The following is a 25,407-nucleotide window of genomic DNA, read 5'->3' as shown; positions in this document are numbered from 1 at the left end:
CTTCTTGCGTTTTCGAACTAGGAGGTTCATCTCCTGGATATCTTCATCGGTAGGCTCGTATCCCAGTCCGAAGGGAATGTTGGGGACCTTAGCCTGTTTCAAGGGAGGTAAGGTGCTCTTTAGTGGATTGAGGGGTAGACCCGGAAAGTAACCCTGTCGCATCATGATGTGGTTGACTGTGAGATTAGCAAACGGGTCACAATCAAAGGGTGTTGATTCATCAGTTATGGCATTCATAGCTTGCAATCCCCACATTTCATTATCGTCTTCCTCAATAGTCTGGGAGGCTATTCCCTTTCTCATGACAGCTTTGATCGGGGAAGCAGGGATTGTGATTGTTTCCCCGTCGAAGGGGACCTTGATCTTCTGATGGAGAGTTGAGGTAACTGCCTTGACGGCGTGAATCCAGGGACGTCCCAAGAGCATATTGAAAGAGGCGTCGATGTCGACCACCTAAAAACTGGTTTGTCTTTCCAGTGGTCCGGTTGCGACAGTCAGAGTGATAAGCCCCACAACCTTGCGGCGGGTGCCGTCGTAGGCACGTACTCCTTGATTTGTTGGGACCAAATAAGCTTCCTTAATACCCAGCTTGTGAGCAGTCTTGAGGGGAATGACGTTTACCGCGGATCCGTCATCTACAAGGACCATGGGCACATTCTTCCTGAGACATTGCACGGTAATGTACAGGGCAAGGTTATGGTTGGCTCCGAAGGGAGGGATATCTTCGTCGGAGAAGACGACTGGGTTGTTCAAATTACGGGCGTCCCTTGTCATGTGCGCCACTATTTCTTCAAGGGAAGAGGTGGAGGGCACGGTTAATTTCCCCAAGGCTTGCAGCAAATTACGGGCTCTGATACCACTTTTGATGTGAATTTGGCGGAAGCGGAAGACATTTTTGTAAGGTTGTTTTTGTGTTTTTGAATAAAGGGGATATTTGTTTCAAGATCAATGAAGACCTCGAAAACAATGGGATATTTGTCGTAACTAGACCTATAGTTACGTCAATGGGTGAATTGTTTGATACGCGTCAAACAATCCGACTTAAACTTTGGATCGCGTCCTCGGTCTAAGAAAGGTACGAAAAACTCGTTTCGACCTCTTGAGCCTTTTACTCGTGTAACAACACAAATAAGGAGGCAAGTTTCTCACACATGGTGAACCTTTTTACTCAAAACATCATGCTTACAAATGAAGAGAGCCAAGCCTTATATAGGCCGAATGGCGCTTGGGCTCCAAGGCAAGCTTTCAATGTTTGCATGAGTTCTAGTTGCCTAGTTATTAGTTTTGACTAGTGTAGAAAAACTAGGAAAGACTTTAGAAGAAAACTAGAAAAGACTAGGAAGAAAACTAGGCGATTAAGAAAACTAGGTGGTATAAAAAACTAGGTAGTTCCATGCACTTGGCCTTGGTTTTTCCCGAGGTTCTTCATCCCTTTCTTCACGGTTTGCACGGCCCCCAAGCCTTATTCGGACTGTTTTTGTTTTATTTTTCGTGTCCCTTGATACGGTAATTTTCTCGTAGAATTTTCGTTAAAGTTCTCGTACCGTGTTCACATCAGAGGTGGAGGGCACGGTTAATTTCCCCAAGGCTTGCAGCAAAGCCTGTCGATGCTCAAAGGGTGTCGCGATCAGTTGCCAAATGGAGATCTCGGCTTTTGCCTTCTGAAGCTGTTTGAGGACTGAATTCTCAGGAGCCTTTGGTTGAGTGTCAACATCCGGGACGACTTGGTCGTTCGTTGTTGGAACGACCGTTGGATTGTTCGGATTCTAATAGGGGCGTCCGGACCGGGTAAGGTGATCGATCTCTTTCGTCCGTTTCTCTTTTTCTGGGACAAGGTATACATCTTCAACATCATCTCTCCAGATGCCATTGATTTCAGGATCTCGAAGGCACCTTGGAGGGGTATTCCTCGGCGGGCAGTTTTTGTGAGGGATATTTCTGTGAGGTTAATTTTTGTGAGGGTAGTTTTTTTAGGTTTGATTATTGTGAGGATGATTATTGTGAGGTGCATGCCAGAATGGTCGTGGGATTAATCCATCCTGGTGAGGGTAGCTTTGGGCGCTCGGGGGACTCTCCCTCGGGCGTGGTGGCGGAGGATTGAAGATAAGTCGACAGTAGGCATCGTCAAGTCGGGTGATCCTTTCAGAGAGACTGGCTATGGTTTCCTCAACCTGTTGGAACATAGTGAGCATAGTAGCGGCACTGAACACAAATACCTCATCTGATGGATCTTTCTCCAAGGCATTCACCTTGTCATCAACTGGCAGGATGAGGTGTGAGTAGTCCAGAGTTGGCTCACCGTTGGAGATGGCGTGGATTCCCAGAGGATTTGTTTTGTTGTTTGGCTTAGTCGGCGGGGGTAAAGGCAAATCCCCTTTCTCAATCATGTCTTGGATGATGTGTTTGAGTTTGAAGCAGGTTTCGGTATCATGTCCCTTCCCTTGATGGTACTGACAATAGGCATTGGGGTTCCAGAAGCGGGATTTCTTAGCATCGGTCGGATCCGGGGTGGGTCCGATTGGTTGTAGCTTCCCCTGGTCCATGAGCCTCTTCAGAGCACTTGCATAAGTTGACCCTATATTAGTAAACACTCTCTGGGGGCGCTCAGCTCTCTTAGCATATGGTTCAACGAGGTTGACCTCATCAATTTTGTTCGTTTAACCATAGGGACGGGACCAGGTTGAGGTGGACCCCTGGTAGCCTCTGCCAGTGGTCTTGGCCAAGACGCCCTTTCGGAGGTCATCTTCAATGCGTGTTCCCAGAATTTGCAGATCCTGGAAGGTCTTAATATTTTGGTACCTTAGTAAGTTGGCGTACACTGAGCGGAGATTGTTGACGAACTTTTCCACCAAAGTTGATTAACTCGGCTTACTGACCAACTGAGTACTCACCCTCCTCCAACGGGTTAAGAACTCTGTGAACCCCTCCTTATCGTTCTGGGTTAGGACCTCAAGGGTACGGGTATTGGCTTGGATATCAACATTGTCAGCATATTGTTTGGCGAATTCAACTGCGACCTCATCCCAAGTAGTAAGGTTTTTCGGATCAAGGGAGTAGTACCATTGGCGAGGGATCGGTTCCAGAGAGGACGGAAAGATCCGGGTGAAAAGTTCGTGTTTGACCCCCTTAACGGCCATGTAGTCTTTAAAGGCACGGATATGATTGAGCGGGTCCTCCACTCCTTTGAACTTAGGTACATCAGTTAGGGTAAAGTTGTCGGGTAGTTGATCCCCAACAGGTTCGAACCTTCGGTTGTTCTCAAGATGGATATTGTTACCCCGGGCTAGGAGCTGTTCTTCCAAGAGCTTTAGCCTCTTCTCAGTTTCAGTCAGAGGCGGAGCATTATGTTCTCCAGTTTCTTTGTTTTCTAGGGCGTCGATACGGGTCTCGACGCGATCCAGGGTGACTTTAAGAGCGGTGAGCAGGCTGACTAGCTGATCAGTCGTGACATCTCTATTATTATCATTGTTGTTGTTATTGACAGACGAAGTTGAAGACGGGGCCATGGCTCAGAAGCAGAAAAATGGCTCACATTACAATTCAATCTGACACGGTTCAAAGACTGAACGCAGACAACACAAAGGACGAGACAAAAATCAGACTCAATAAGACGAGGGTGACCGTGTGTGGTTCCTCGGTGTTGACTCGATTTATGACGTGACGGTGTTGACCGAACTTTTGACACGAGTCTAACATAACGGCGTGACGCCATTGGATGGGTCTCGTGGTGAGACGACTCATAAGTAAAGACCCATAAGTACGTTTGCTTCGACTTGATAGACACGAGGCAGAATTGGAATGGTGGACTGAAGTTTCCGAAAATAGAAATTTTCAAAAGATTCATTTGTCACTTTGCGGACGGTTTCCGAAGATAGAGATCTCCGCAAGTCGGTCAGTTGAAAGGGTTGTCTTAAGTTTATTTGCAAAAGACAGTTTTGAGTTTGAATCGGCTAAGAAAATAGTGTATTGTTTCCCAAGACGGTTTTTGAAATTCAAAATTGTATGTTTTGAAAAACGAGTTTAAAATGTTTGAAGAGGTCTTGGGGACGGTGCATGGTCCTCGGGATCTCAAAAGTGTCTCAAGAAAAGGGTGCGTGCTTTTCTCGGGTTTTGAAAGAGCCATTATTGGCGCGAAACGGGTTAAAATCCGTGTCTAGACGCGGCGATTATAATGGCGTAAAAAGGTGATTTGAAATGGTTGTAGAAAACCGAGTTTGAAAATCGTCATTACGACGGCCTAGAAAAGCGTGTTGAAATGGTTATAAAAACCGAATTTGAAAATCGTCATTACAACGGCCTAGAAAGGCGTGTTGAAATGGTTATAAAAACCGAGTTTGAAAATCGTCATTACGACGGCCTAGAAAGGCGTGCAACGGTCGGCGAAAGACCGAGATTTGAAATGGCCATTATAACGGCGCAAAAAAAAAGATGATTTTGAAAGTTTGAAAATGACACGGAAGGACTTATGATCAAGTAGCACATAGGCACTCACAGATCATTATATTATGCATTATGCTGACACGGGTTTTGGCTTAGAAGGGTGGGTTACACACCAAGCAATCAAACCCCGATTTGCGAGAGGGATACCAATCCAAACAAAGTGTGTAAGGAGGGTGCCCTAGCCTCGGGCTCGAAAGTGATGAAAGCTCTTTGACGAAACAGAAATGTGTGACGTCAATGGTATGCTTGACTCAATCGGGATTCAAAACGCGGTGATGAGAAAACTCACGCCGACGAGACGAGCCAATTGGTCGATGAAGGTTAGGTTGTGGGCCCGGACAAGGAACCCGACCGTGACCGTAATATCAATTAATGCATTCCAACCAAGACCTCATTCGAGTCTCACCATCTAGGGATCACAGAGACGTAAGTGTCCTAGTTTTTCCCCAGCGGAGTCGCCAATCTGTGGACATAGCCACCTACACGCCAAGCCAATCTGTGGACGTATAGCTCTCTTTTGAAAGCCACGCTCGGCGGCGTAAAAATGCTTTCGACCGGATCATTTTAGATCGGTCGGTTTCATCTCGGTAAAGGTCTTGAAACGATTAGAGATGTTCGGAGTCGCCACCAAGCATTTGTGAGATGCTTGGAACCCGTTCGAAATCCACTTTATACCTCGGTCAAATCGACGCACAAAGCAGCGTTTGACAGAGGTATTAAAGATAAGGAAATCGTCCCTCTTTAGCATCCTATCTCTAGAATGACTCTCGTATGCCCTGGATAAGGTCGTCCACTATCCAAAGTTTCTGAGTAAGAGGTGAAGGTACGTATTGGGAAGCCCTTTAATCAGACACCCAATCCCGCCCGCGGTAGCGGCCTCTACTGATCGATCTTGGTTGGTTGAATGCAAAAGTTGATAAAACGGTTTAAATGCATGAATGCACATCCAATAATTTAAACCTAACATGTGAGAGCTTTCTAAGTCGGTTGATTTAATCCAAGTATCAAGTATAAAATGTCGAGTTGGATTAATGATTGATTTGCATGCAAGACGGAAATTAAACATCCATTTACCAAATTAGGTTTATGGTGCATAACATGATCCACTTGTCTTAGTAAGGCATTTTGCAAATGTGATTTTGAATAAGCAAATAGTCATCTGATCCGTCCTATATCCAGGCTAACCGGAGTCGGGATCGTCCTAGACGAGTGCTGGAAAGGGAACAGGTCCTGTACCAGACGGCTACATGAGGCGCGAGCCAGCCGGCGGTACAAGGGGCCTCCCCTGGTTTTGAAAATGAGAATTGAAAGGCCTGTTTTAGGGGCGGGTCAACCTACGGTTATATGCCGTATTCTGGCCATTTAGAAAACGTTATAAAGCGTGTTGAAAAATGGGTATTTGAACCCGATTTGATTTAAAAGGGTCGTTTAGACCGCATTTGTTGATTTGAAGAACTAGACCCGAATAATCATCATCATTTTGATAATATTCGGTGTCGGGTTCGACTTGACAAGCTTGACATGAATAGTTTTGAAAATAATTATGAACTAATTGTTTTAAGTTCATTTGAATGTAATTAGTCGATACTCATCATCGTACCCGGGTTAAAATCCGGCATGGTATGTAGAACCAAGGATGACTTTGTGTCGGTGACTAATATGCTTGTTTTGAAAATGTAAAGAAATGATGAAAGGCTTTAAAATACCTCCCAAAAATGAAATAAAAGGCTTTAAAATACCTTTTAAATGTTATTAACCAAATATTATCACCGAAACACGGATTTAACCGTCATGGTATGAGGAACCAAGGGTGAAAAATGTTTTATGGTTAAAACAAATACAATAAGAAGGTTTGAAAATATTTGAAGTGGTAAAAACCGATTACAAATATGAAAATGAATTAAAGGGGAAAGACGAGAACAAACACGGTTGAGTTCTGGCCTGGACACCCCATTTAGGCGCGGGCAAGCCGACGAACCAAGGGGCTTTTGTCCCAGGCCAAAAGTCAGTTTTGGCTCGTTTATCCCATGTTTTGGTTCATGTTATGCACGTTTTAGCATGTTGTAGTCATGAAACAAGTAAAAACGTGATAAAAAGAGGATTTTTACACCCTTATACTTACATGTTTGGTTATGGCGAGTGACCGACATAAGTGTAACAACTCGTTTGGTCGAAAAAAACTCGGTTTAAAACCGTTTTGGTAAGCAAATAAAAGTGTTTTAAGATTAGTGACGGTGTAGTGGTCGAAGTGGTCGGTCAAGTGATTTAATGCACGATGATGGTACTAAATAATGTGTAAGGCTTGTATTTACGATCGGTAGGTCGTAAATACGCGTCGGATTGTCACTTAAGAAGTCGAGTGGAGAATTTTAAGGGAGAAAAGAGGGGGCGGACACTCGCGTAAGTTCTCAAATGGGGGAATTTGAGGGGTATTTATAGGAAAATGAGTGGTTGTGTGAGTTTTGAGCGACGTGGCCACCTGGGCTGCTCAAAGAGGCGCGAGCCATGTCGCGGGTCTTCGAGTTGTCTTGTCGCTTTCACACAAGAGCAATCATGATTTGTTCTATCCTAGGATTTGTAGTCACATGTTTGGTACTTGACCATACATAAATCCGGAAAATCTTAGCATAGAAGGTTTTGAATGTTTGTTTTTTGTGTTTGACTCGTTGGAGTCGGGTTTTAAATTTTTGAGTCGGTTTTTGGTCCGGTGTCGGTTTTGACTCTAGTTAGTGTCATTGCGACCCCGTCATCGTGCATTAAACACTCCAGGTATTTTTGAAATGTTTTGAAATGTTTTATTTTGAAATCGTTTTAAGTTTTCCGACGTAAAGTTGTACACAAACTGTCGATCAAACGCCGCGATTCCAAAGCATGTTATAGTCCGATAATCATCGGGTGTTTGTTGGAGTCTCAGCAGATATTGGGTATCTACAGCATGTTACTTTGAATATCTTCCTCCGAGTCCTGACTTGTTTGCTTTATGATAGAAAGGATGTGAGTAAGTTAAACTCGCATGAGGTTATGTTGTTGGTCGCCTATCTGAACCCCACCCGAGTGCAGCGAGTAGCCTTAAGTGCCCCGGCCATCGTTTGTGCTAGTCTGGCCTTGATGGCCATATCTTCGACCCGCTACCTGAGTTGTGGTGTTATTGCCACCCGTTTAGCTGAGAGGTTGACTAGCTTTGAGGCCACTTCGGCTCTCAAACCAATGGTTCCGGTTGTGCCCACTATGGATAGGGCTTACTTCATCGGCCAGAAATGGATGAGGGTGACCTGACCTACAGATACTCGATCGAGTACCTATTGTGGATAACCTAGGTAGTGTACTGACCAATAGGTACTCGATCGAGTACGCGTCACTTGATCGAGTAGCTTATTCCAGACTCGATCGAGTGCCTTCAACTCGATCGAGTGCCCCCTGTTGACTCTAATACTCCGTTCTCTTGGGCTTATGGGAAGGTTGGTTGATTATGTCTTGTGTCGTGTTTGTTAATCATGCTTCTATATTTATTATTACGTTACATGTGTTATCACGGTGGTTTATATTATTTCATGTGATGTCATGCCTTTAGCTAATCGCTAATCTTTCTAAACGGTGGTTAAGTTTTATTGTCGAAAATAATAATTTCAAGGTAGTGATGTGTTGAGTAGTCATATTTCAAAACAAGTACTTAATTTTCACATACATTGGTTTGATAGTGTACTGACCAATATAGATAAGGTTCTTGCTAAGTTTAACCTAGGTAGTGTACTGACCAATAGGTACTCGATCCCAGTCTGGTTTCGTTTTTTATCTCAATGGAGGAGTTGTGACCTGGAAGAGTTCTAAGCAGGACACCGTCGCAGATTCTACAACTGAGGCTGAGTATATCGCAGCGACAGATGTGGCAAAAGAGGCAGTATGGATCAAAAAGTTCATTGGTGAGCTTGGTGTTGTACCTATCATTGAGAATGGCATTGAGTTGTATTGTGACAATAATGGTGCTATGCTCAAACTAAGGAACCGAGATCACACCATAGATCCAAACATTTGCAAAGAAAGTTCCATCTTATTCGAGAAATCGTAGGGAGAGGGGACATCAAGGTTTTCAAGGTTCAAACCGATGCAAATGTCGTAGACCTGATGACTAAACCGCTCCCACAACCTAAGCATGATCGTCATACTAGGGCTATTGGATTAAAGCATATGGGAGAATGGCTTTAGATTGTATGGCTGAGAATACAATTGTAAAGACATTATTTTTTGTTATAAATGTTCATCTATAAAAGTTTATTTCTTATTTAATTGTTGGTTTAGTATTAAATAAAATGTCCAAGTAAGCCTCTGTTTCTCTTATAGAGTTATAAAAAATATTTTAATAAATGGAAAACTATGAGGTGAATAGAGATCATAACTTAACTAAGTCCCTAGTCTAAATCACTAAAGTGGACATAAGTGTTTTGTTGAGAGACTAGCATGTAGCTGTTTGATAGCGCAGTTCCATGAGCTATAGGGACATAGAGATGTCTACTCAATTGCATGGATATATGGATATATTGAGATTGACCAAAATAGATTCTGAAGTAGAATCAAAATCTATATTTAGTGGATTCCTTAGAGTATATCTCTATATGATTAGTTATGCATTGACACTGTCAAACGCCGCGCCGTAAAAGGAGATTATAAAAGCAGTAGTCATGGTGGCTAAGAATTGAGTGGGAGTTTTGGTTAAACAAGATTGAATAATTCCTCCTATATGATAGGGTTGGTGTCTAGGCCTCTTGATGAGCAAGAATTGGGAAAATGCATGGCCATCCTGGATTGGATTAAAAAAGATTAATCCTTATTTAAGCAGTTCGAACTCGGGATCAAGAAATATAATTTGTTGGAAGACATAATGAATATTGGATGTTAATTGTGTTATCAAAATTGACATTAAGAGATTTAAGGAATTTGATGATTGCCTTATTGTCTACGGACAAGTGGGAGACTGAAAGAATGTGTCCTAAGACATTTCCGGCAATTACTAAATATAATATAGGATATATTATGAAGATACATATTATTTTATTTTATTAAATCATAATTACTTGCTAGAGAATAATTATGGTAATTAGTCACAATTAGATTGGATTAATGACTAAAATAGTGTAATCCTATAAGTTCACACATATAAGCACAATTAGGAAATATTAGTCCTATAAGGACACAGATTTGAGGCACCAGTTTTAGGAATATGAGTTCTTTCCTTATTTCACAGAGACTCTTTTTTGGTATGGGATACTATACATATAGAGTTAGAGGGTGATGGAAATAGACGTTTTTCCTTAAGAAATCACATGGAAGAAAATATACTGTTCTTCCCATATACCGCTGCCTCAAGCACCCATAAAAGTAAGAGAGTGATATTGATCCTTCTCTTCCGTTCTAGCAGACGTGGGTTTTCGGGTTGTGCTTGTGGACCGAGTAGAGGGACAACAAGTGGGGCTCTCAGATCTCTTTTACATAAGCTATTTGTGGATTTTACGTTTCAAGAGGTTAATATTTTTTCCCCTTTTATAATGATTCATATTATCTTATGCATGTCATCTTAGTATAGATGTTAGGAAATTGTTTCCTAAAATTTCGCTTCCACATCTATATAATCCTTCAATTGTTTCGAGTGATCACGTGTATAATTGTATTATCATATTTTTTGTGTATTTTGTAGTCCATATTAGTGAGCCGGATTGGGTTGGAGTAGCTCTTGTTTTAGTGTGCTTTCTGTACATACAACAATTATCTCCATTCTTGCTACCATAAGGAATTTTTAGGTCCTTGCTTGGTAGTTTTCATCTTGGAGATAATTTGTGTCTACGTAAAAGGCTGCATACATGTTGTTGGCTTATGTATATATGGTCAAGTATCCACATTTTATATTTGTATATTGTTGGTTATTGACTGATTGTCATTTTGTCAATATGAAATCTCGTTAAATTTTAACAATACCATATGAGAATTGTTATATACTCTGTATAATAATTAACAGAAGGAAGCGAATTTTAACGCTAATAAGCTATTTAAAATGGCACTTGGTTTTCCCTTAGGTTATCATGAGCTTCGTGCTCTATAACGCTCAATGATGCACATGGCTATAGCATATAGCTCGATCAATAGCTATGCAACCGGCTTCAAACTGCTTTCTTCTAAAAAAAACATTAACAGAAGGGGAGCAATTTGTTATATACTTCTTGTCTTCTTGCTTGGTAAGTGTACTTAACATTTATCATAAGGATACATGTTAGAAAAACCATAATGATTAACGTGACAATATTAAGAATACATTTTATTCTTATTACGAAAAGTAACAATTTGAGCTATGAAAAAGCTAGTAAGAGTTAGCTTTGGAAAAAGAAACACTCAAGTCTCAACCAATCCAACAACTACTCCAAAAACAGTATTACTCTTTAATTACAAATTTACAACCTAACATATGATGTTTAAGATTGCTTATTATTGATCAACATAGTCGTCTAATAGGGTGTTCCATATATACAATGCTCTAAATATTGTTACAACATACGAAGAAGTAATGTAGGAACTGACCCCTTCTACTTGGCTTGCTTATTATTGAACAACATAGTCGTTTAATATTTGTTCAGGTTGTTGAGAGGTTTTACATTTTGGTTTATAGAAAATGGTTTTAGTTAGGATTGTAAATGATCTGAATCACTTCGTCGAGCTCTCATAATCGGTTCAGCCAAAGTTCAACTCGAACTCGGTTAAACAAGCTCGAATCAAACTTGACCAAATATGAGCCGATGCCAAGCACAACTAGACCCAAAGGCAAAGCCTATCCGAACTCGGGGTTTTAATTTTATATGCTCAACGTGCTTCTAGCCGAGTCTGAGCTCGAGCTCAACAGTTACACCCCTAGTTTTCAGTAGAAGAACTTATAAACAAGCAAGCAAGAATGGAGAACATTTTAGATTCCTTTTTAATGTTCAGTGAGAAATTGGGGATGTAAATTAGGATATTTAGGCGACAACTGAAATAAAAGATCAGACAACGAGGAACAAATAATGCCGTATTAATTCAAGTCCGCAAGGCTAACAGCTTCTGTGATGACTGATGAGATAATGGATAGTAAAATCCAAAACTGGATCACCAAACAATATCTTGGTCATTCCTAAAAACGCCCTACTTTGCTGGATTATCGGCGTCCTCATCGACACTGCTGCTAGTATTAGCAAAAGCTTTCGAAAAAGCTTACCCTTGTCTGGTTAACAAGTTTAATCGAAGATATTTTGTTGAGTCCTGCGCAGGATGATAGAAGTAAATGCACAAGACCGATAGCATGGGAGTGGGGACAATGTCCAACACGGCGTGGGAAGAGACCTCAACAAATTAAGAGGACAGAGAAATGAAGGGGGTTCAATTTTTCCTCGACAAGCAAGCTAAAACTCCTACCCTCCCCTTCCTCCTTTTACATTTCATCGTCTTCCATACGTATCCAAAAGGTAAAATCACGAACACAAACATGATCAATTTGAGCAATCTGCAGAATTTGAGCAATCTGCAGTGCGCGCGCGCGCCCGCACACACACACACACACACTGTCATTCGGGAATGGAAGAGCATGTTTCAGGAACTGATGACCTGCAAAGCTTGACAGAGGCTGTCATGTTTAAGGAGAACTGCGGCGACAACTGCTTGCAGTCGGAACAGATCAATACAGTAGGCAAAATGTAATAAAATCCACTTGGAAGAGAAATTTGGATAATCGTCCATTTTTATACAATGTTTGATTTCTACTACAAGGTGGTGCAAATTCGACTAATCTCACAAGACTGGAACATGCAAGCATGTTGGTAAACCTGAGCTGCAGCAATCAAAAACGAAACCACAGCTCAATAACATTAAACTGGTGGTTGACACCATTCCTATTTTCTTTCTTATACTCTGCCACCTTGGCAACTCTAAATCATACAGAAGCTGCTTCATTCCATGTAAACTATAGTACTATACTCCCTTACATTGAAAATTCTTCAGATTGTTTAAGGGGGAGCTTAACGAAACTGCATATCCCTACACATATCATAATACTGCTGTAACACTCCCCTTGCTTACTATATATGATGCACTGCCCTTATCAGTCTTCGGCATTAGGTGTTGGATCGATTAAATATCAGAATACTTATTGAAAGGAACTGAAACATGGCTCCGTTATTATTACAAAAACACTAAAACCCAAGATCCCTGTATTCACAAGGGAAGTATTGACGCTTGGCTTTTCGTCCTTCGAAATGAAAATAACTTGCCACCAGAAGACATTGATCTCATCATAGAAACTGATCCCTTCTGCAACGAACTACCAATGGAGGAGCTTTTGTTCGTCAACAATCCCGACACATTATTCCCTCCCTTCACCACATTCTCTATGTCGAATTTCCCCTCTTGCACAACAGCACTACCACTGCCTCCACTGCTAGAACACCATTTCCCTTCATTCCCCTTAATAACCACCCCACAAATCGCAGTCGTAACAGCCAAGGTGTTAAACGAAAACGACCTTTTAATAGGCTCCAAACCACCCTCTCCTTCCCCTTCCCCTTCCCCCACAACCCAACTAAACCGATAATTCACACCTAAATCACTCAAAACCCTAAGTTCCCGATTCTTCTTCAATATCTCCGCAATTCTAATCCCTTCCATAGGCATTTCCCCAACATCACCATCACCTCTATACCCATCACTACTACTACTACTACTCTCACCCTCATTTTCCGAACCACCAAGTGGATTCTCCTGCCTATAACTCATCCTCTCCGACCTCGCCGTGAGATTACTTCCAATAAAAGCCTCATGTACAACCAGAGCACGACAAACTGGACAATTCTTATGCGATCGCAACCACGTATCAATACAATTCAAATGAAATGCATGACTACACTTAGATAAAAGCCGTAAATCATCACCTTCCTCAAATTCAGTTAAACAAACACTACAATCACTCCCTTCGGTTAACAAATTATCGATTTTCTTATACTTAAATGCGGTAATTGAATCAATTACCGATTGCTGTAACCCTACCGTCGTAATGTGCCAAATCGGATGATCAACACCGACGGCAACGTCACCACCGCCATCACCGCCACCGTTGTTGATCGTAGAATTACCGTTAAAGCGGTGGCGACGGCGCCGCGTGAAGCGCCACCGTAGAATGATAGTACACGTGGTTAAAAGAAGGAAAGAGACACCGAGGATACATACAGCGGCGATGAGGAAGGGCGCCATGTGGCTTTGCGACGAAGCGACACGTGGATACGGAGGCGGCGGCAGTGGTTGTGATGGTGGTAGAGGTGGAGAGTAGTCGGAGAAGATACAAGTGTAGACGCATGAGTTGTTGGTTTTGTCGCAGTTGGTCTTGATGCAGGACACGGTAGCGGTTTCGCTCCCGGTTGCGGTGTCCGTTGGTTTCGAAGTTGTCATTTTGGAATAGAATGGATTGTAATTGATTTGATTCGAGTTTTGCGAAACTTATTTTGACCGAGTAAAGGAGGAGTAAATAAAAGGGACTAAAATAAGAGGGTGGAATTCGGACAAGAGAAAGAGATAGGTGTCGTAACGAGTGAGGTGTGACCGAGTGTGTGGTTAAGAATGGAGAATTTTAACATGATTTTAATGTTGACTCTTGTGAATTGTGAGCAATTAACTTATTAGGACAATTTCATAATTTGAATCATGATTTGAGTCTAATTAGTTAGGTATTTTATGATGTGTTCAAATTATGTCAAGATCTACTCCCTTAAATTCATGTATTGGGAATTTGGCATTCAAGACGGATGTTATTTAAATCAATATCTATCTATCTATATTAATAGAAGAAACTTTTTTCGAGCGTTTTTAGAGACTCCAATATTGCTAAAATACCTAAGATTAATAAAAAATGCTAATTAAATCTAAATGGTATTAAAAAAAAAAAAAGGAAAAAAAGGCTTGATAGTGAAACACTTGCGAACAATAGGAGAGACCTAACATTAGTTAAACACTTGCAAGAAATATATACTCCCTCCATACCAATCCAAAGTTAACATTGACCAAAATGACACTATTCATGGTCGTAGGGAATCTTCGATATTATTCTTAATCTATAAGACAAAATATAGTCATGTGAGATCTTGTTAGATTTATCGTCATGAATGCAATAACAATATCAATTTTTTATAATTTTTAATAATGTGTAACTAAAGATATTCACGTTCAAAACGCGTGCCTGCCAGTGAAAAAAACGATATTACCTTTGGATTGGTATGGAGGGAGTAATAAATAAAACAATTTTGATTAGACGTTTTTCCTAACAAAAAGTCTACTACATGTAGAACATTAACACTTATCAACTTCTACCCTGTATAAATAGTAACCAATGGTCAATGCTACCTCATGATATGCGTACACCAACAATATTTTTCATCAATTTAATTTAATTAATTAATTTTGAGTGTGGTTTTTATATTAATTTTTAGTTGTAAACTAATCAATTGCTTTGGTTTATTTGCAGAACCTCAAAATTGACAAACGGGAAGAATCTATCTATATTATTAAAGGAAATTTTTTCCGAGCGATTACAGGAACTCCAACTATTCCGAAACTCTTTCGAGCCATATTACAGTCCCAACTTTGTGAACTATCTCCGAACAAAATAAGTAGATATAATTTATCAAAATAGCTAGATAGAATTGATCACTATTGATAAGTTTTTCACACCTGAGATTCTACGTTCCTCAAATTCCATTTTATTTAGAAGTCTACCATACATAATTTTTCTTATTAATCCGTATATTTATAAGAGTTATTGTATCTATATTTATGTGCGTTTAATATCATTCATCTCCCTTTACCTTTAATTCTTATGACGCTTGATTTGATATTTAAGTTTCTCTAATACAATATTTACATTATTCATGCAGAGATCCATGAGACAAGATACAAAAGATGATATAATGTTTATATTTAAGGTAATTTCTCTTTCTGTCTGCTTTTATCACGTTTTCTTGGATTTTTTTTTTTTTTTTTTTTTTTTTTTTTTACTTTTGATCATAAAATTGTTAACTTTTCCAATTTTTAGTTATGTATCTCATTTGTTTGGTGGGTAAACACAATTGTTTACATTTTGTTTAAGAAATTTACCGTCTTTGTTATTTATTCGCCATGGAAATTTGCTGACTTTGCAATTCATTCATTGTACTGGTAAGTAATTTGCTCAAATTGTGTTTTTTATATATAAAGCGTACAGAATAGTGTATAAAACAATGCGACCTAGCCTAATTTGATTTACAAACAATTCGATTCTAAGCTAACTTCTATTAGATACGTGTTATTACTCTAATACCTTAATTATATTCAATCTAATCCTACTAATTCTTATGTCCAAGATCGCTAATGCCAAACTGGTATCCAATAGAATTGATGTCTTCCATGAAATAGATCTTACCATGCATCTTTATATATATGTAATATGTTCATCGTAATTTATATGTATATATTTAAAAAATAATATCGAGCTTCTCTTTTGTTGCTATATCGATTTTGTATCCTGGGTAGGTAACGAAATTGTGGTTGAAAAAAGGGTTAAACAAAACAATAGACAAGAAAGTTTATAGAAACCGACTCCCTCCCTGTAAGTAGTATTTAAATTAGGTAAACAAATAGTTGGGACGGAAGAAGCATTACATTGTTTATTGTATAATTAAGTTTTTATAATATGATATTCTAATAATTTTGGTTTGTTTTTTTTTTCTAGGATGGGGAGATTATTGAAGAGGAGAAGGAATGAACGCAAAAGAAGGAAAACGCATATTTAATTACATTGTTAGGGCTGGTCGAGATGTAAACTTCCCTTCCCGACAAGAACAGACGAACTGATATTACCAACTTGGGGCTTGAAATTACCGCCTTACTATCATATATTGTACTAGTATGTATATATTACTCGAGAGATTTTCGAGAGTGCATTTTCAGCTAGCGGTGACTTTTGATGTGAATAAAATAAACCTATTACTTTTATATCATGCATGAGAGACACCCGATTTTACACAAATCACATTTGTTATGGACTTTTATATAAAACAAAATAGGCCTAGAATATGTATGTATAATATTGGCTCTATAAGATGCTCCTGAAATAGTCCCCATAATTGGAGTGGATAAAGATGAGTTGTTCCCTTACAATAGGGAACACTCTCCAAGTGATTATTTTGTGATTTTCAGGGGGGAAATGGAGAAGAGCTCTTTTCATACTCTTAAGAGTTTTGAGGAAAGAGTAAACAAGAGTTAGCTCTCCATCTTAGGTAGGATATATTATATATTCCATATACAGCAATTTTGTTTTAATTTTTACCTATTTGGATCATACGATTTGAAACATTTTTTATGCACAAGAGTAGCATGAAATATCTAGCCATTGTTGTTGGCCAATGAAAGTTATCAAAAGAGTAAAGAGTAGCATGATTTAGGAAGAACTGCACACAAATACGATTTATATAGTAATGATGTAAGGCAAAGAGTAATACAATGCAATTATTACTTTCACAAATGAGCATTTGTGACGGGCGATATCCGTCACAAACTTGTCTTGGGTAGATAAAGACAAGCCATTTGTGATTTCTTGGACACTTCTACTTTTGTCTTATCTATCCAAGTGGGTAATACTTAACCCGTCACAAACTTGTGACGGATATACCCGTCATAAGAGAGACTTATTATATTACTTTATGAGCACTGATAGAGTCAAATAGTGTCGGCCTAATTAGGTAATTTTAGTTGAATAAACTTTTCATAAAGCCGGTTTTGAATGTTAATCGTGGTATTTTCCGGTGATTCCACTTTTGTTGTAATTTGGATCATGTGAACTTTTTGGTGGTATTTACATCTCAAGGTAATTCAAGTACTTCATATTGGTACGGTCAACCAAGGTGAAGAAGGAGAGAAAAAGGTAAGCCAAGAGAATAAGTTCAAAGTTAAGAAAAGTAAGCTAATGGAAGATTTGATGCCTTGGCAGAGACAAACAAGAGCCAAAATGAAGAATTGAAAACTCGATTTCACAAGGGTTAACTTCAAATGGATATATCTCGAGTTCTAGAGCTCGTATTGATGCAAGGCCAGTTGGAGGTGAAAGCTTGTGATCTTACCTTTCCAACGGTAGGTCATACGCCTCGTTTGTCCAAGAAACGAGGGAGATATGGCCTTTGCAAGATGCTGCTGTCAGTTTGAAGCGCAGCCTGCTCAATTGTTTGCGCAGCCTGCGCAATTGTTTGCGCCGCCTGCGCAATTGTTTGCGCAGCCTGCGCAAATACGCGCTGCTATTGCAACTCTAGTTCCGTGTTTTGGGCTTTCTTAAGGGACTTAACCTAGATTCTCGTGCCTCCCTATATATATCTAGAATTTTGAGATATAAAGGGACTCCTACTCACATCATACAACCTCCTTACCATTAAGATCTCATGCTTGACTTTAATCTTGTAATAATTAAAATATAATCTTTCCTTAATTCATGTTAATCTTTCTTCATTTTATGGGTTGTAAGCAAACTATGGAAGGTTAATCTTTCTTTACTTGGTGTAATTTGATCAAAGTATCCAACTTTGATGTTGTAAGACTCTTAAATCTCTCTCAATTTATCTATTGTTCTTTCCTTTGTTCTTAAATTCTTATGTTGAGTAGATGAATGTATGAATTGATCACTCTTGCATCTTATTTACCAAACTATTGCAAATTCTAGAGAAATGGTTTAATCTATCTAGAATTGTTTGGAGCAAACTTGTTGTATGTTGATTTGGTTTAAAGGATTCATATTTCAAGTAGGAAATTACATGTCTTTTCTTGCTAGCATGGTTTAATCTAGTAGGATTTGATTCTAGCTAACATCTCTTGGCAAAAGCTTCATGCTCAATTCTAGTTTTCATTCATGGTTTAATGAGTTGTGGTTGGAATTGAAGGACTCACATATATGGTTTAATTGTGTGTGTAAATTTCTTGAGATGATAGTATTGGATAGATAACAATAGAGAGAAAATAGTCAAACTTTGTCATTGTTGGATTACTAAGAGAGAGTTACACCAAGTCTTTCCCATATTTGATTGTTGCATATCTAGTGTTTGTTGTTTTGCTTCTATGATAAAAATTGCATTTTTACTTTTCCTTATGCTACTTCAAAACCAAACTTTCTCCATTTATGTCATACTACATGTTAACCATTGTTCATAATCATTGTTTGTTGATAAATATAATTACTAGGTCTTGATTGTGGTTAGTGTCTTGATTAGTCCATAGAGTCCTAATTAGTAGTCAATAGTTTACAATTCAAGTCTTTAGCTTAAAAGTCCTTCTCTTGGGATCGACCCTTACTTGCACTATATTGCTTTATCCACTAGAGTAATCTAGAGTATAGTTTGGCTTATAAATTGTTAATTTGGTAGGTTAATTCTAGTATTTAACGACCTAGTCTTATTCTCTATCAAGCACTCTACTAATCATACAGTTATTATACCTTTTACGAATTAAAGTATAACTGCGCACTCAAAAAAATGAACCAAAGTATAAGAGCTTAGGTACGTAGTTGTATGTTACCTTATTTTGCCTATTATGATCTATTGTTATAATTTTATTTATAATTAATTCTTTGTTTTTAAATTAATAAGTTCATAAAAGGTGGAGATTCTTCTGGTTAGAAAGTCGTTAAAAATTTGGATTATAATTTATAATTGCTCATAGGTGAATGAAGCCTATGTTCATACCACACTTCATTAACGTCACTTCAGATAATATAGGATAATTATCTCAAACTAATATTGAAAATTTTATATGAGGGAGTACTATTATCTGACTAAGATTATAAGAATAAGAGTTATCTTAAGTGTTAAGAGCTCTCTTATTCCACCCGTGAGGTTGGAGGTCCATTCTTACCCGCGATATATTCGCTCATTTGTACTCAAACAAAAGATTGAGTTAGATTCTTAAGTTAAAGTTAGAACATAATAAAATATATGATAGATATGAAATTAGTTGATCCGAACATTAATCTCATACATGGGTAGAAAGAACACCACACAAGCAAAGTAGCATATAGTTTCGATTATGAAAACATTTTTTTAGTATACATTATACACGACTGAGATGTAAAAATAGGCCCGTGCATCGCACAAGCATTAAATCTAGTATATAACTAAATGAGGCTTTTTTTCCTAATTATACTATTAGCATTAGAATTAGTATATAATTAATTATTTACAATTTTTCTATTATAATTAGGAATATAATTTTCCTATTAGAAATGAGAATTAATTAATTACTTATTTTACCATTTTCCTATTAGAAATAGGAAATAAATTAAAAAATTATTAAGGCTTTTTTTTCCTAATTATGCTATTAGAATTAGGAGATAATAATTATTTAAAATTTTTCTATTATAATTAGGAATATGATTTTCCTATTAGAAATGAGAATTAATTAATTATTTTACAATTTTGTTATTAGAAACAGAAAATAAATTAATTAGCTATAATTTATTAATATTAAAAAATTATTCATTAGTATTTGTTCACTTTTTATTAAATTAGAAGGAAAAAAAACCTTTGATATATTTATAATATCCATTTTTATAACAACTTCCGATTAAAAAAAAGAGGTATTATGAGGCTAAAAGGCCCTAGGCCGAACTGGGTTGTGACAAATGTGCATGCATAATACGTACTACATGGAAGTTACTCACGTAAAGAGTAAAATGAACGATGAAATATGCCCCTATGTCTTTTGTTATTACAAATGTCATATTTAATTATACATAATACGAAGTTTATTTTTCAAATATCATATGTATTTCTCCTACTAATTTTAAAGTTATTTCCCTCACAATACACTTCAACTTCTATTGATAATTTATTATTATATTATTTAAATTCATTTGTCATCATTATATAAAAGTATATTAATCAAAATGTAAATAAGATATTCACAAATTATTGATAAGTACAAAGTTTGATATCTATTTTTCAAGGAGTGTTAAACGATAAAGAAAGTTGCTGCTAATTTGCGAATCGAAATATCATATTATGACAAATGAGTAAATGTTTTGAAAAACTTTATTGTGTGATTGTTTCACAATTTAAAGTAAAAATGGTACTACGAGTAATAAAATAGATTTGAATGAGGCTTGAAGGTAAATTAGATTCACTTATTATAGAAATATGTATAAGATTAAGATTCAATTCAAGCAACGATCAACATTAAAAAAAAACGTCATGAAAAACACATAAAAGGGTAAGAGTAGTCTTTCCCTAACATAGTGAAGACCGTTTCTCTCAAGCTTTTCTTCTGACAAATTTACATGCATAAAAAACGGTATTATTCAATTATATGGAGCAAACTAATTATTGTTGATCCTATATTTTTTTTGGTGTAAATTGAGCACATCATCATTATAATTTAGAGAGAGATACGAATTGGGGAAAGGTGAGACATATTCGTCATGCATAATACGATGCTTTAACCACCTTTAGGCAAAAATAATAAAAAAAATTAATTTAAACCTAAAAGGGGGTCACGTACTTGCCAACTCTTCTATAGTTCTCTACCGCATTAATATTCTCATGAAGTTTATGACATTTATTTTAAATTAATAAAAAAATGATTATACTGCTTCGTACAATTTGTGATTTATAACTTTTAGCTAACTTATTTGAACTTGCTTAAATTTATATATTTTAAGTGAAGAATATTAATTATAAATATGATAAAGATAAAGTTTGATCTTTAATTTCCTCAGAGATAAAAAAAAACTCAATTTTTATTTTCTTATAATATGCTAATTAAAGGTTATAATGTAAAACAGAAAATTACACCACAATCCTATTTCAATATGTCGATGAACAACACTCAAAATAGCACATTTGTTATTAAATAGTGTAAAAACTCACAAAATGCTAAAAAAAATGTTCAATCTGTCGTTATCAAACAAAACCTAAGTTTCTGCATTTTTTTTTTTGTGATGTTACGGGATGTAAAAATGATGAAGTTTAGAAAGTAGCGGTTAGTTTTCTATTAGTTAGATGGACTTTCAAGAGAGAGATGAAAGTTTTGCATTTTAGACCGTTTTATGTGTGAACCGAAGGGATTAAGTAGTGGGCTAAAGGTTGTTTTGAGTGGGAATGCGGTTGATTGCGATGAGTTGGTTGACTAAAGTTTTTCCTTACTAGATCTAGAAAGGGGATAATAATTATGAGATAATAAAATTTGAAGAAAAAAGGACAATAAAAATGAGATGGAGGTAATAAGATTTATTTATGCAAAATGAAATAAATAGAAAAGTTCGTGTATATATATAATATTCAAACTTATTCAGTTTACAAACATAGTACCCAAACACTTTGTTTGAGTATCTGGAATGGACGTAGGGGAGGAGACGAGAAAAAGACTAGGAAGGGAATGGGGGAGAGATAAGAGGGAAGATTGCTTCTTAAACTTTTCTTTGTTGAAGGAGAAATAAATTGTCTTCGATAAGGGAGACGAGGATCCATATCATCTGCAGTAAAGATTAGTGTTTCATGGAGGTGAATGTGATTTATGACTTCTTAGATGTAAAACGTGGAAGAAAGGTAGTGATAGTGGTAGTGGATTGAAGGTTGTTTCAAGTAGTAAGAACTAATCACAGTGACTGATGTTTTATTTTGCGGGTAAATTAGTGGGTTGGAGGGAGGGTGCATTTGTGGAGGGTGGTGTGTTTAACGAGGATAGCGATAATAAATAAGGTTATTTATCAGCAAAATATCGCTTGCATTAAAACATATAGGTAACATGAATAATAACAAGAAACCTCAAAACATCATACTATAAACTTAATCTTGACCCCATCAATCCAAATTAAAGTAAAATCTTAATTCTAACAACAATGTCGAGAGCAAGGGTTAGTTTCCATTGGCTTGTGGATTTTTCTAGAAGTAGGGGTTTAGTTTTTCACTTGGTTGGATAAATTTGAGAGAAGTTTCGAAGACAAGGATCGATCTTTCAAGGGATGAGATTGTTTTAGATCATGTCTGAATAGGGAAAAAAAATAGGGGTATGCGTGAAGGATTTTATTTCAAATGAGAAGATGGGGGCCAAGACTATTGTTATAGGGGGTGGTCATAAGCAGCCTCAGCCATGTAGTATTGCGTTGGAATTTGGTTCACATTCAAAGGTATGTCTATAGTTTGACCGGGCGATATACCATTTAACTACCTGTAAATATTTTTACGTAACTACCATTTGACCCAACAATGATTAAATTATGATTGTTATTCTAAAGAAGGAGATTTGTTGCATCATTGAGTTGATTATGCAAAGTAGATATTATTGTTTTCCTTGACCAATTGAAAAACAAACAGGTATTAATGAACAAAATCTAAAAATTCTGAGTCCCAAGTATCATATAAATATAAACTTCATATTGGTTTTATTTTCCTAAAAAAACAACATTGTCGAGAGCAAGGGTTAGTTCCCATTGGATGGTGAATTTTTCTAGAAGTAGGGGTTTAGTTTTTCACTTTGTTGGATAAATTTGAGATAAGTTTCGGAGACAAGGATCCATCTTTCAAGAGATGAGATTGTTTTAGATCGTGTTTGTGAATAGGGAAGAAAAATAGGGGTCCGCGTGAAAGATTTTATTTCAAATGAGAAGATGGGGGCCAAGACTATTTCATTGGGGGGGGGGGGGAGGGGTCATAAGCAGTCCTAGCCATGTAGTATTGCGTCGGAATTTGGTTCACATTCAAACGTACTTCTATTGTTTGTTTTTACATAATTACAATTTATTCCGGCAATGATTAAATTATGGTTGTTATTCGAAAGAAGGAGATTTGTTTCATCATTGAGTTGATTATGCAGAGTAGATATTATTGTTTTCCTTGTCCAATTGAAAAACAAACAGGTATTAATGAACAAATTCTAAAAACTATCAGTCCAAGTATCATATATATAATCTTCATATTGGTTCTATTTTCCTAAAAAAAGTATTTTATTAATGAAACACTCTTTTATTCTTATGTCAATATTATGTTAAAAAGAATTATTTGTTGGTTATGCGGTATACATAAAATTTTAGACATGAATGATGTACTATATGTCTATATTCCATTTTATTGTGAAATTTATCACACATTATTTTAATAACCGTGCAGCGCACGGGCAAGAAAACTAGTTTGTTAGTAAACCTGATCTGGAACATGTAAATAAGTTGGTAAACTTAACTTGCAGCAATAATAAAAAACAAAATAACAACTTGATAACAGTAACACTGGCGGTTGATACCATCCTATTTTCTTTCTTATACTGTACTAAATTTTGGCAATCCAAATTCCTACAAAAGTTGTTATATTCCATGTAAACTATACTCCCTAGTCCCTTGCATCGAAATTTTCAGTTTGTTGAAACGAGAGCTTAACGGAACTCCATATTCCTACACTTATCATCAGGTTTCCCATAAATACACGGGATGAATATACAGGGGCACGAGAGTTCTATACACTTTACCCTTACTAGTTGCATTGTGGGCCCAAGTGTAAGAATTATTAATTCTCGATTATGTGGACCTAATTACTGATGTCAGTCACTTTTATTAGAAACGGTTAGAAATAATGTTTCGGGTTTTTTTTATTGGGAGTAATAGAATAAGTGGATTACGGTTAATGTTTACAGGCCATTAACATATTAGGCCCGCTTATCTATTTAAGCCCCTCCTGCCACCTATATAAATAGATCACACCTGTTTGTGGTTTTAACCTAATTCATATTAATTGAGTGAAAACACACAGAAAGAGAATTAGAGACTAAGGAAGGCAGGAGAAGGCAAAACATTAGGATTCATCTTCTTATTGTTCTTAAGAAATCTCCTCATCAGATCTAATGACTACTCCATGTATGTATCTATCAGTAATTATCGCTGCAATCAAGATCCTATAATTATTGTTTACATGTGGTATCAGAGCAGGATTATGATTGCAGTAATAGTTCTGATTAATGTTTTAATTATGTCTTTTAATTTGAATGAATTTAATGTTTTAATTCTGATGTTATTATTTTCATTCATGGTTGAAAATATATCCTTTGATTATGATTGTTTCCGCTGCCCTAATCGAATTATTTCGATTCGTATGATGTTTTTGATTGTTGATTGCGTTTTGTCTGTCGCCTGGGTTTTGAGGAGTACTCGATCGAGGGAATTTTTTATCGATCGAATTAGTGCGTCACTCGATCGAATTAATGTGTCACTCGATCGAGAGACATCACGAGTGTACATCATGATCGAGTATTAAGGTCACTCGATCGAGATGTTTTATTGATTATAGTTCTCGATCGAGCTAATGTTTCACTCGATCGAAGATCTTCCGCATGAATAATTTCCTTCTCGTATTATAGTTTATGATACCTCATGATTGATTATGTATGCTCGTATGATATTAATATTATTATGTCAGTTAAGTTTATATAAATTATCACATTATTTTTGTAAGCATACATACTAATTATGTATATCTATAGTTTTGATATCGAAGGAAAGAGACATTCGCATTATGACGAGTTGAAATTCACCACAGTGATTTCATCTCGTACGCGATCAAGTCTCATAAAGGAATCATATTGGACATTCACATTAGGTTGAGGTTCACCACAGTGGACTCAAATTATGTAGTGAATATCCGACTAAGCATCTAAAGGGGTAAATTAACTTGTATTAAGGTTTTACCCAAAGGTAACCTGACATTAAAGTGAAACACTCGTTAATAAGAGTGTATTCGATTACGCAATTAAGCATGTGTAGGTTGTCCACAGATACTATACTTGCCTAATGAATGTTTGTGAATTACTCATTTAAGTTTCAAGTCTTAGTCATAATTGATATTGTGTGTTAAACTCAAAGCCTAATGTTTTGAGCATTGTTCATAATGCACTACCGTTGCAAAGCTCTCTCAATAACCG

The 25,407-nt window shown here is 37.1% G+C and overlaps 1 protein-coding gene across 1 annotated transcript; it reads right to left on the bottom strand.

The window, feature by feature from the left end:
* Positions 1–12,149: 12,149 nt before the first annotated feature.
* On the bottom strand, positions 12,150–14,019 carry LOC141626265 (uncharacterized). Its single transcript, XM_074440178.1, has one exon. The coding sequence runs from the start codon at positions 13,888–13,890 to the stop codon at positions 12,664–12,666; it is 1,227 nt and encodes a 408-aa protein (XP_074296279.1). The 5' UTR covers positions 13,891–14,019; the 3' UTR covers positions 12,150–12,663.
* Between the last annotated feature and the right edge of the window lie 11,388 nt (positions 14,020–25,407).

Source organism: Silene latifolia, chromosome Y (assembly GCF_048544455.1).
Source record: "Silene latifolia isolate original U9 population chromosome Y, ASM4854445v1, whole genome shotgun sequence".
In the NCBI taxonomy this organism is placed as follows: domain Eukaryota; kingdom Viridiplantae; phylum Streptophyta; class Magnoliopsida; order Caryophyllales; family Caryophyllaceae; genus Silene; species Silene latifolia.
Note: the sequence above shows the minus strand (reverse complement) of the source record. Positions and strands in the feature narration are given on the sequence as shown.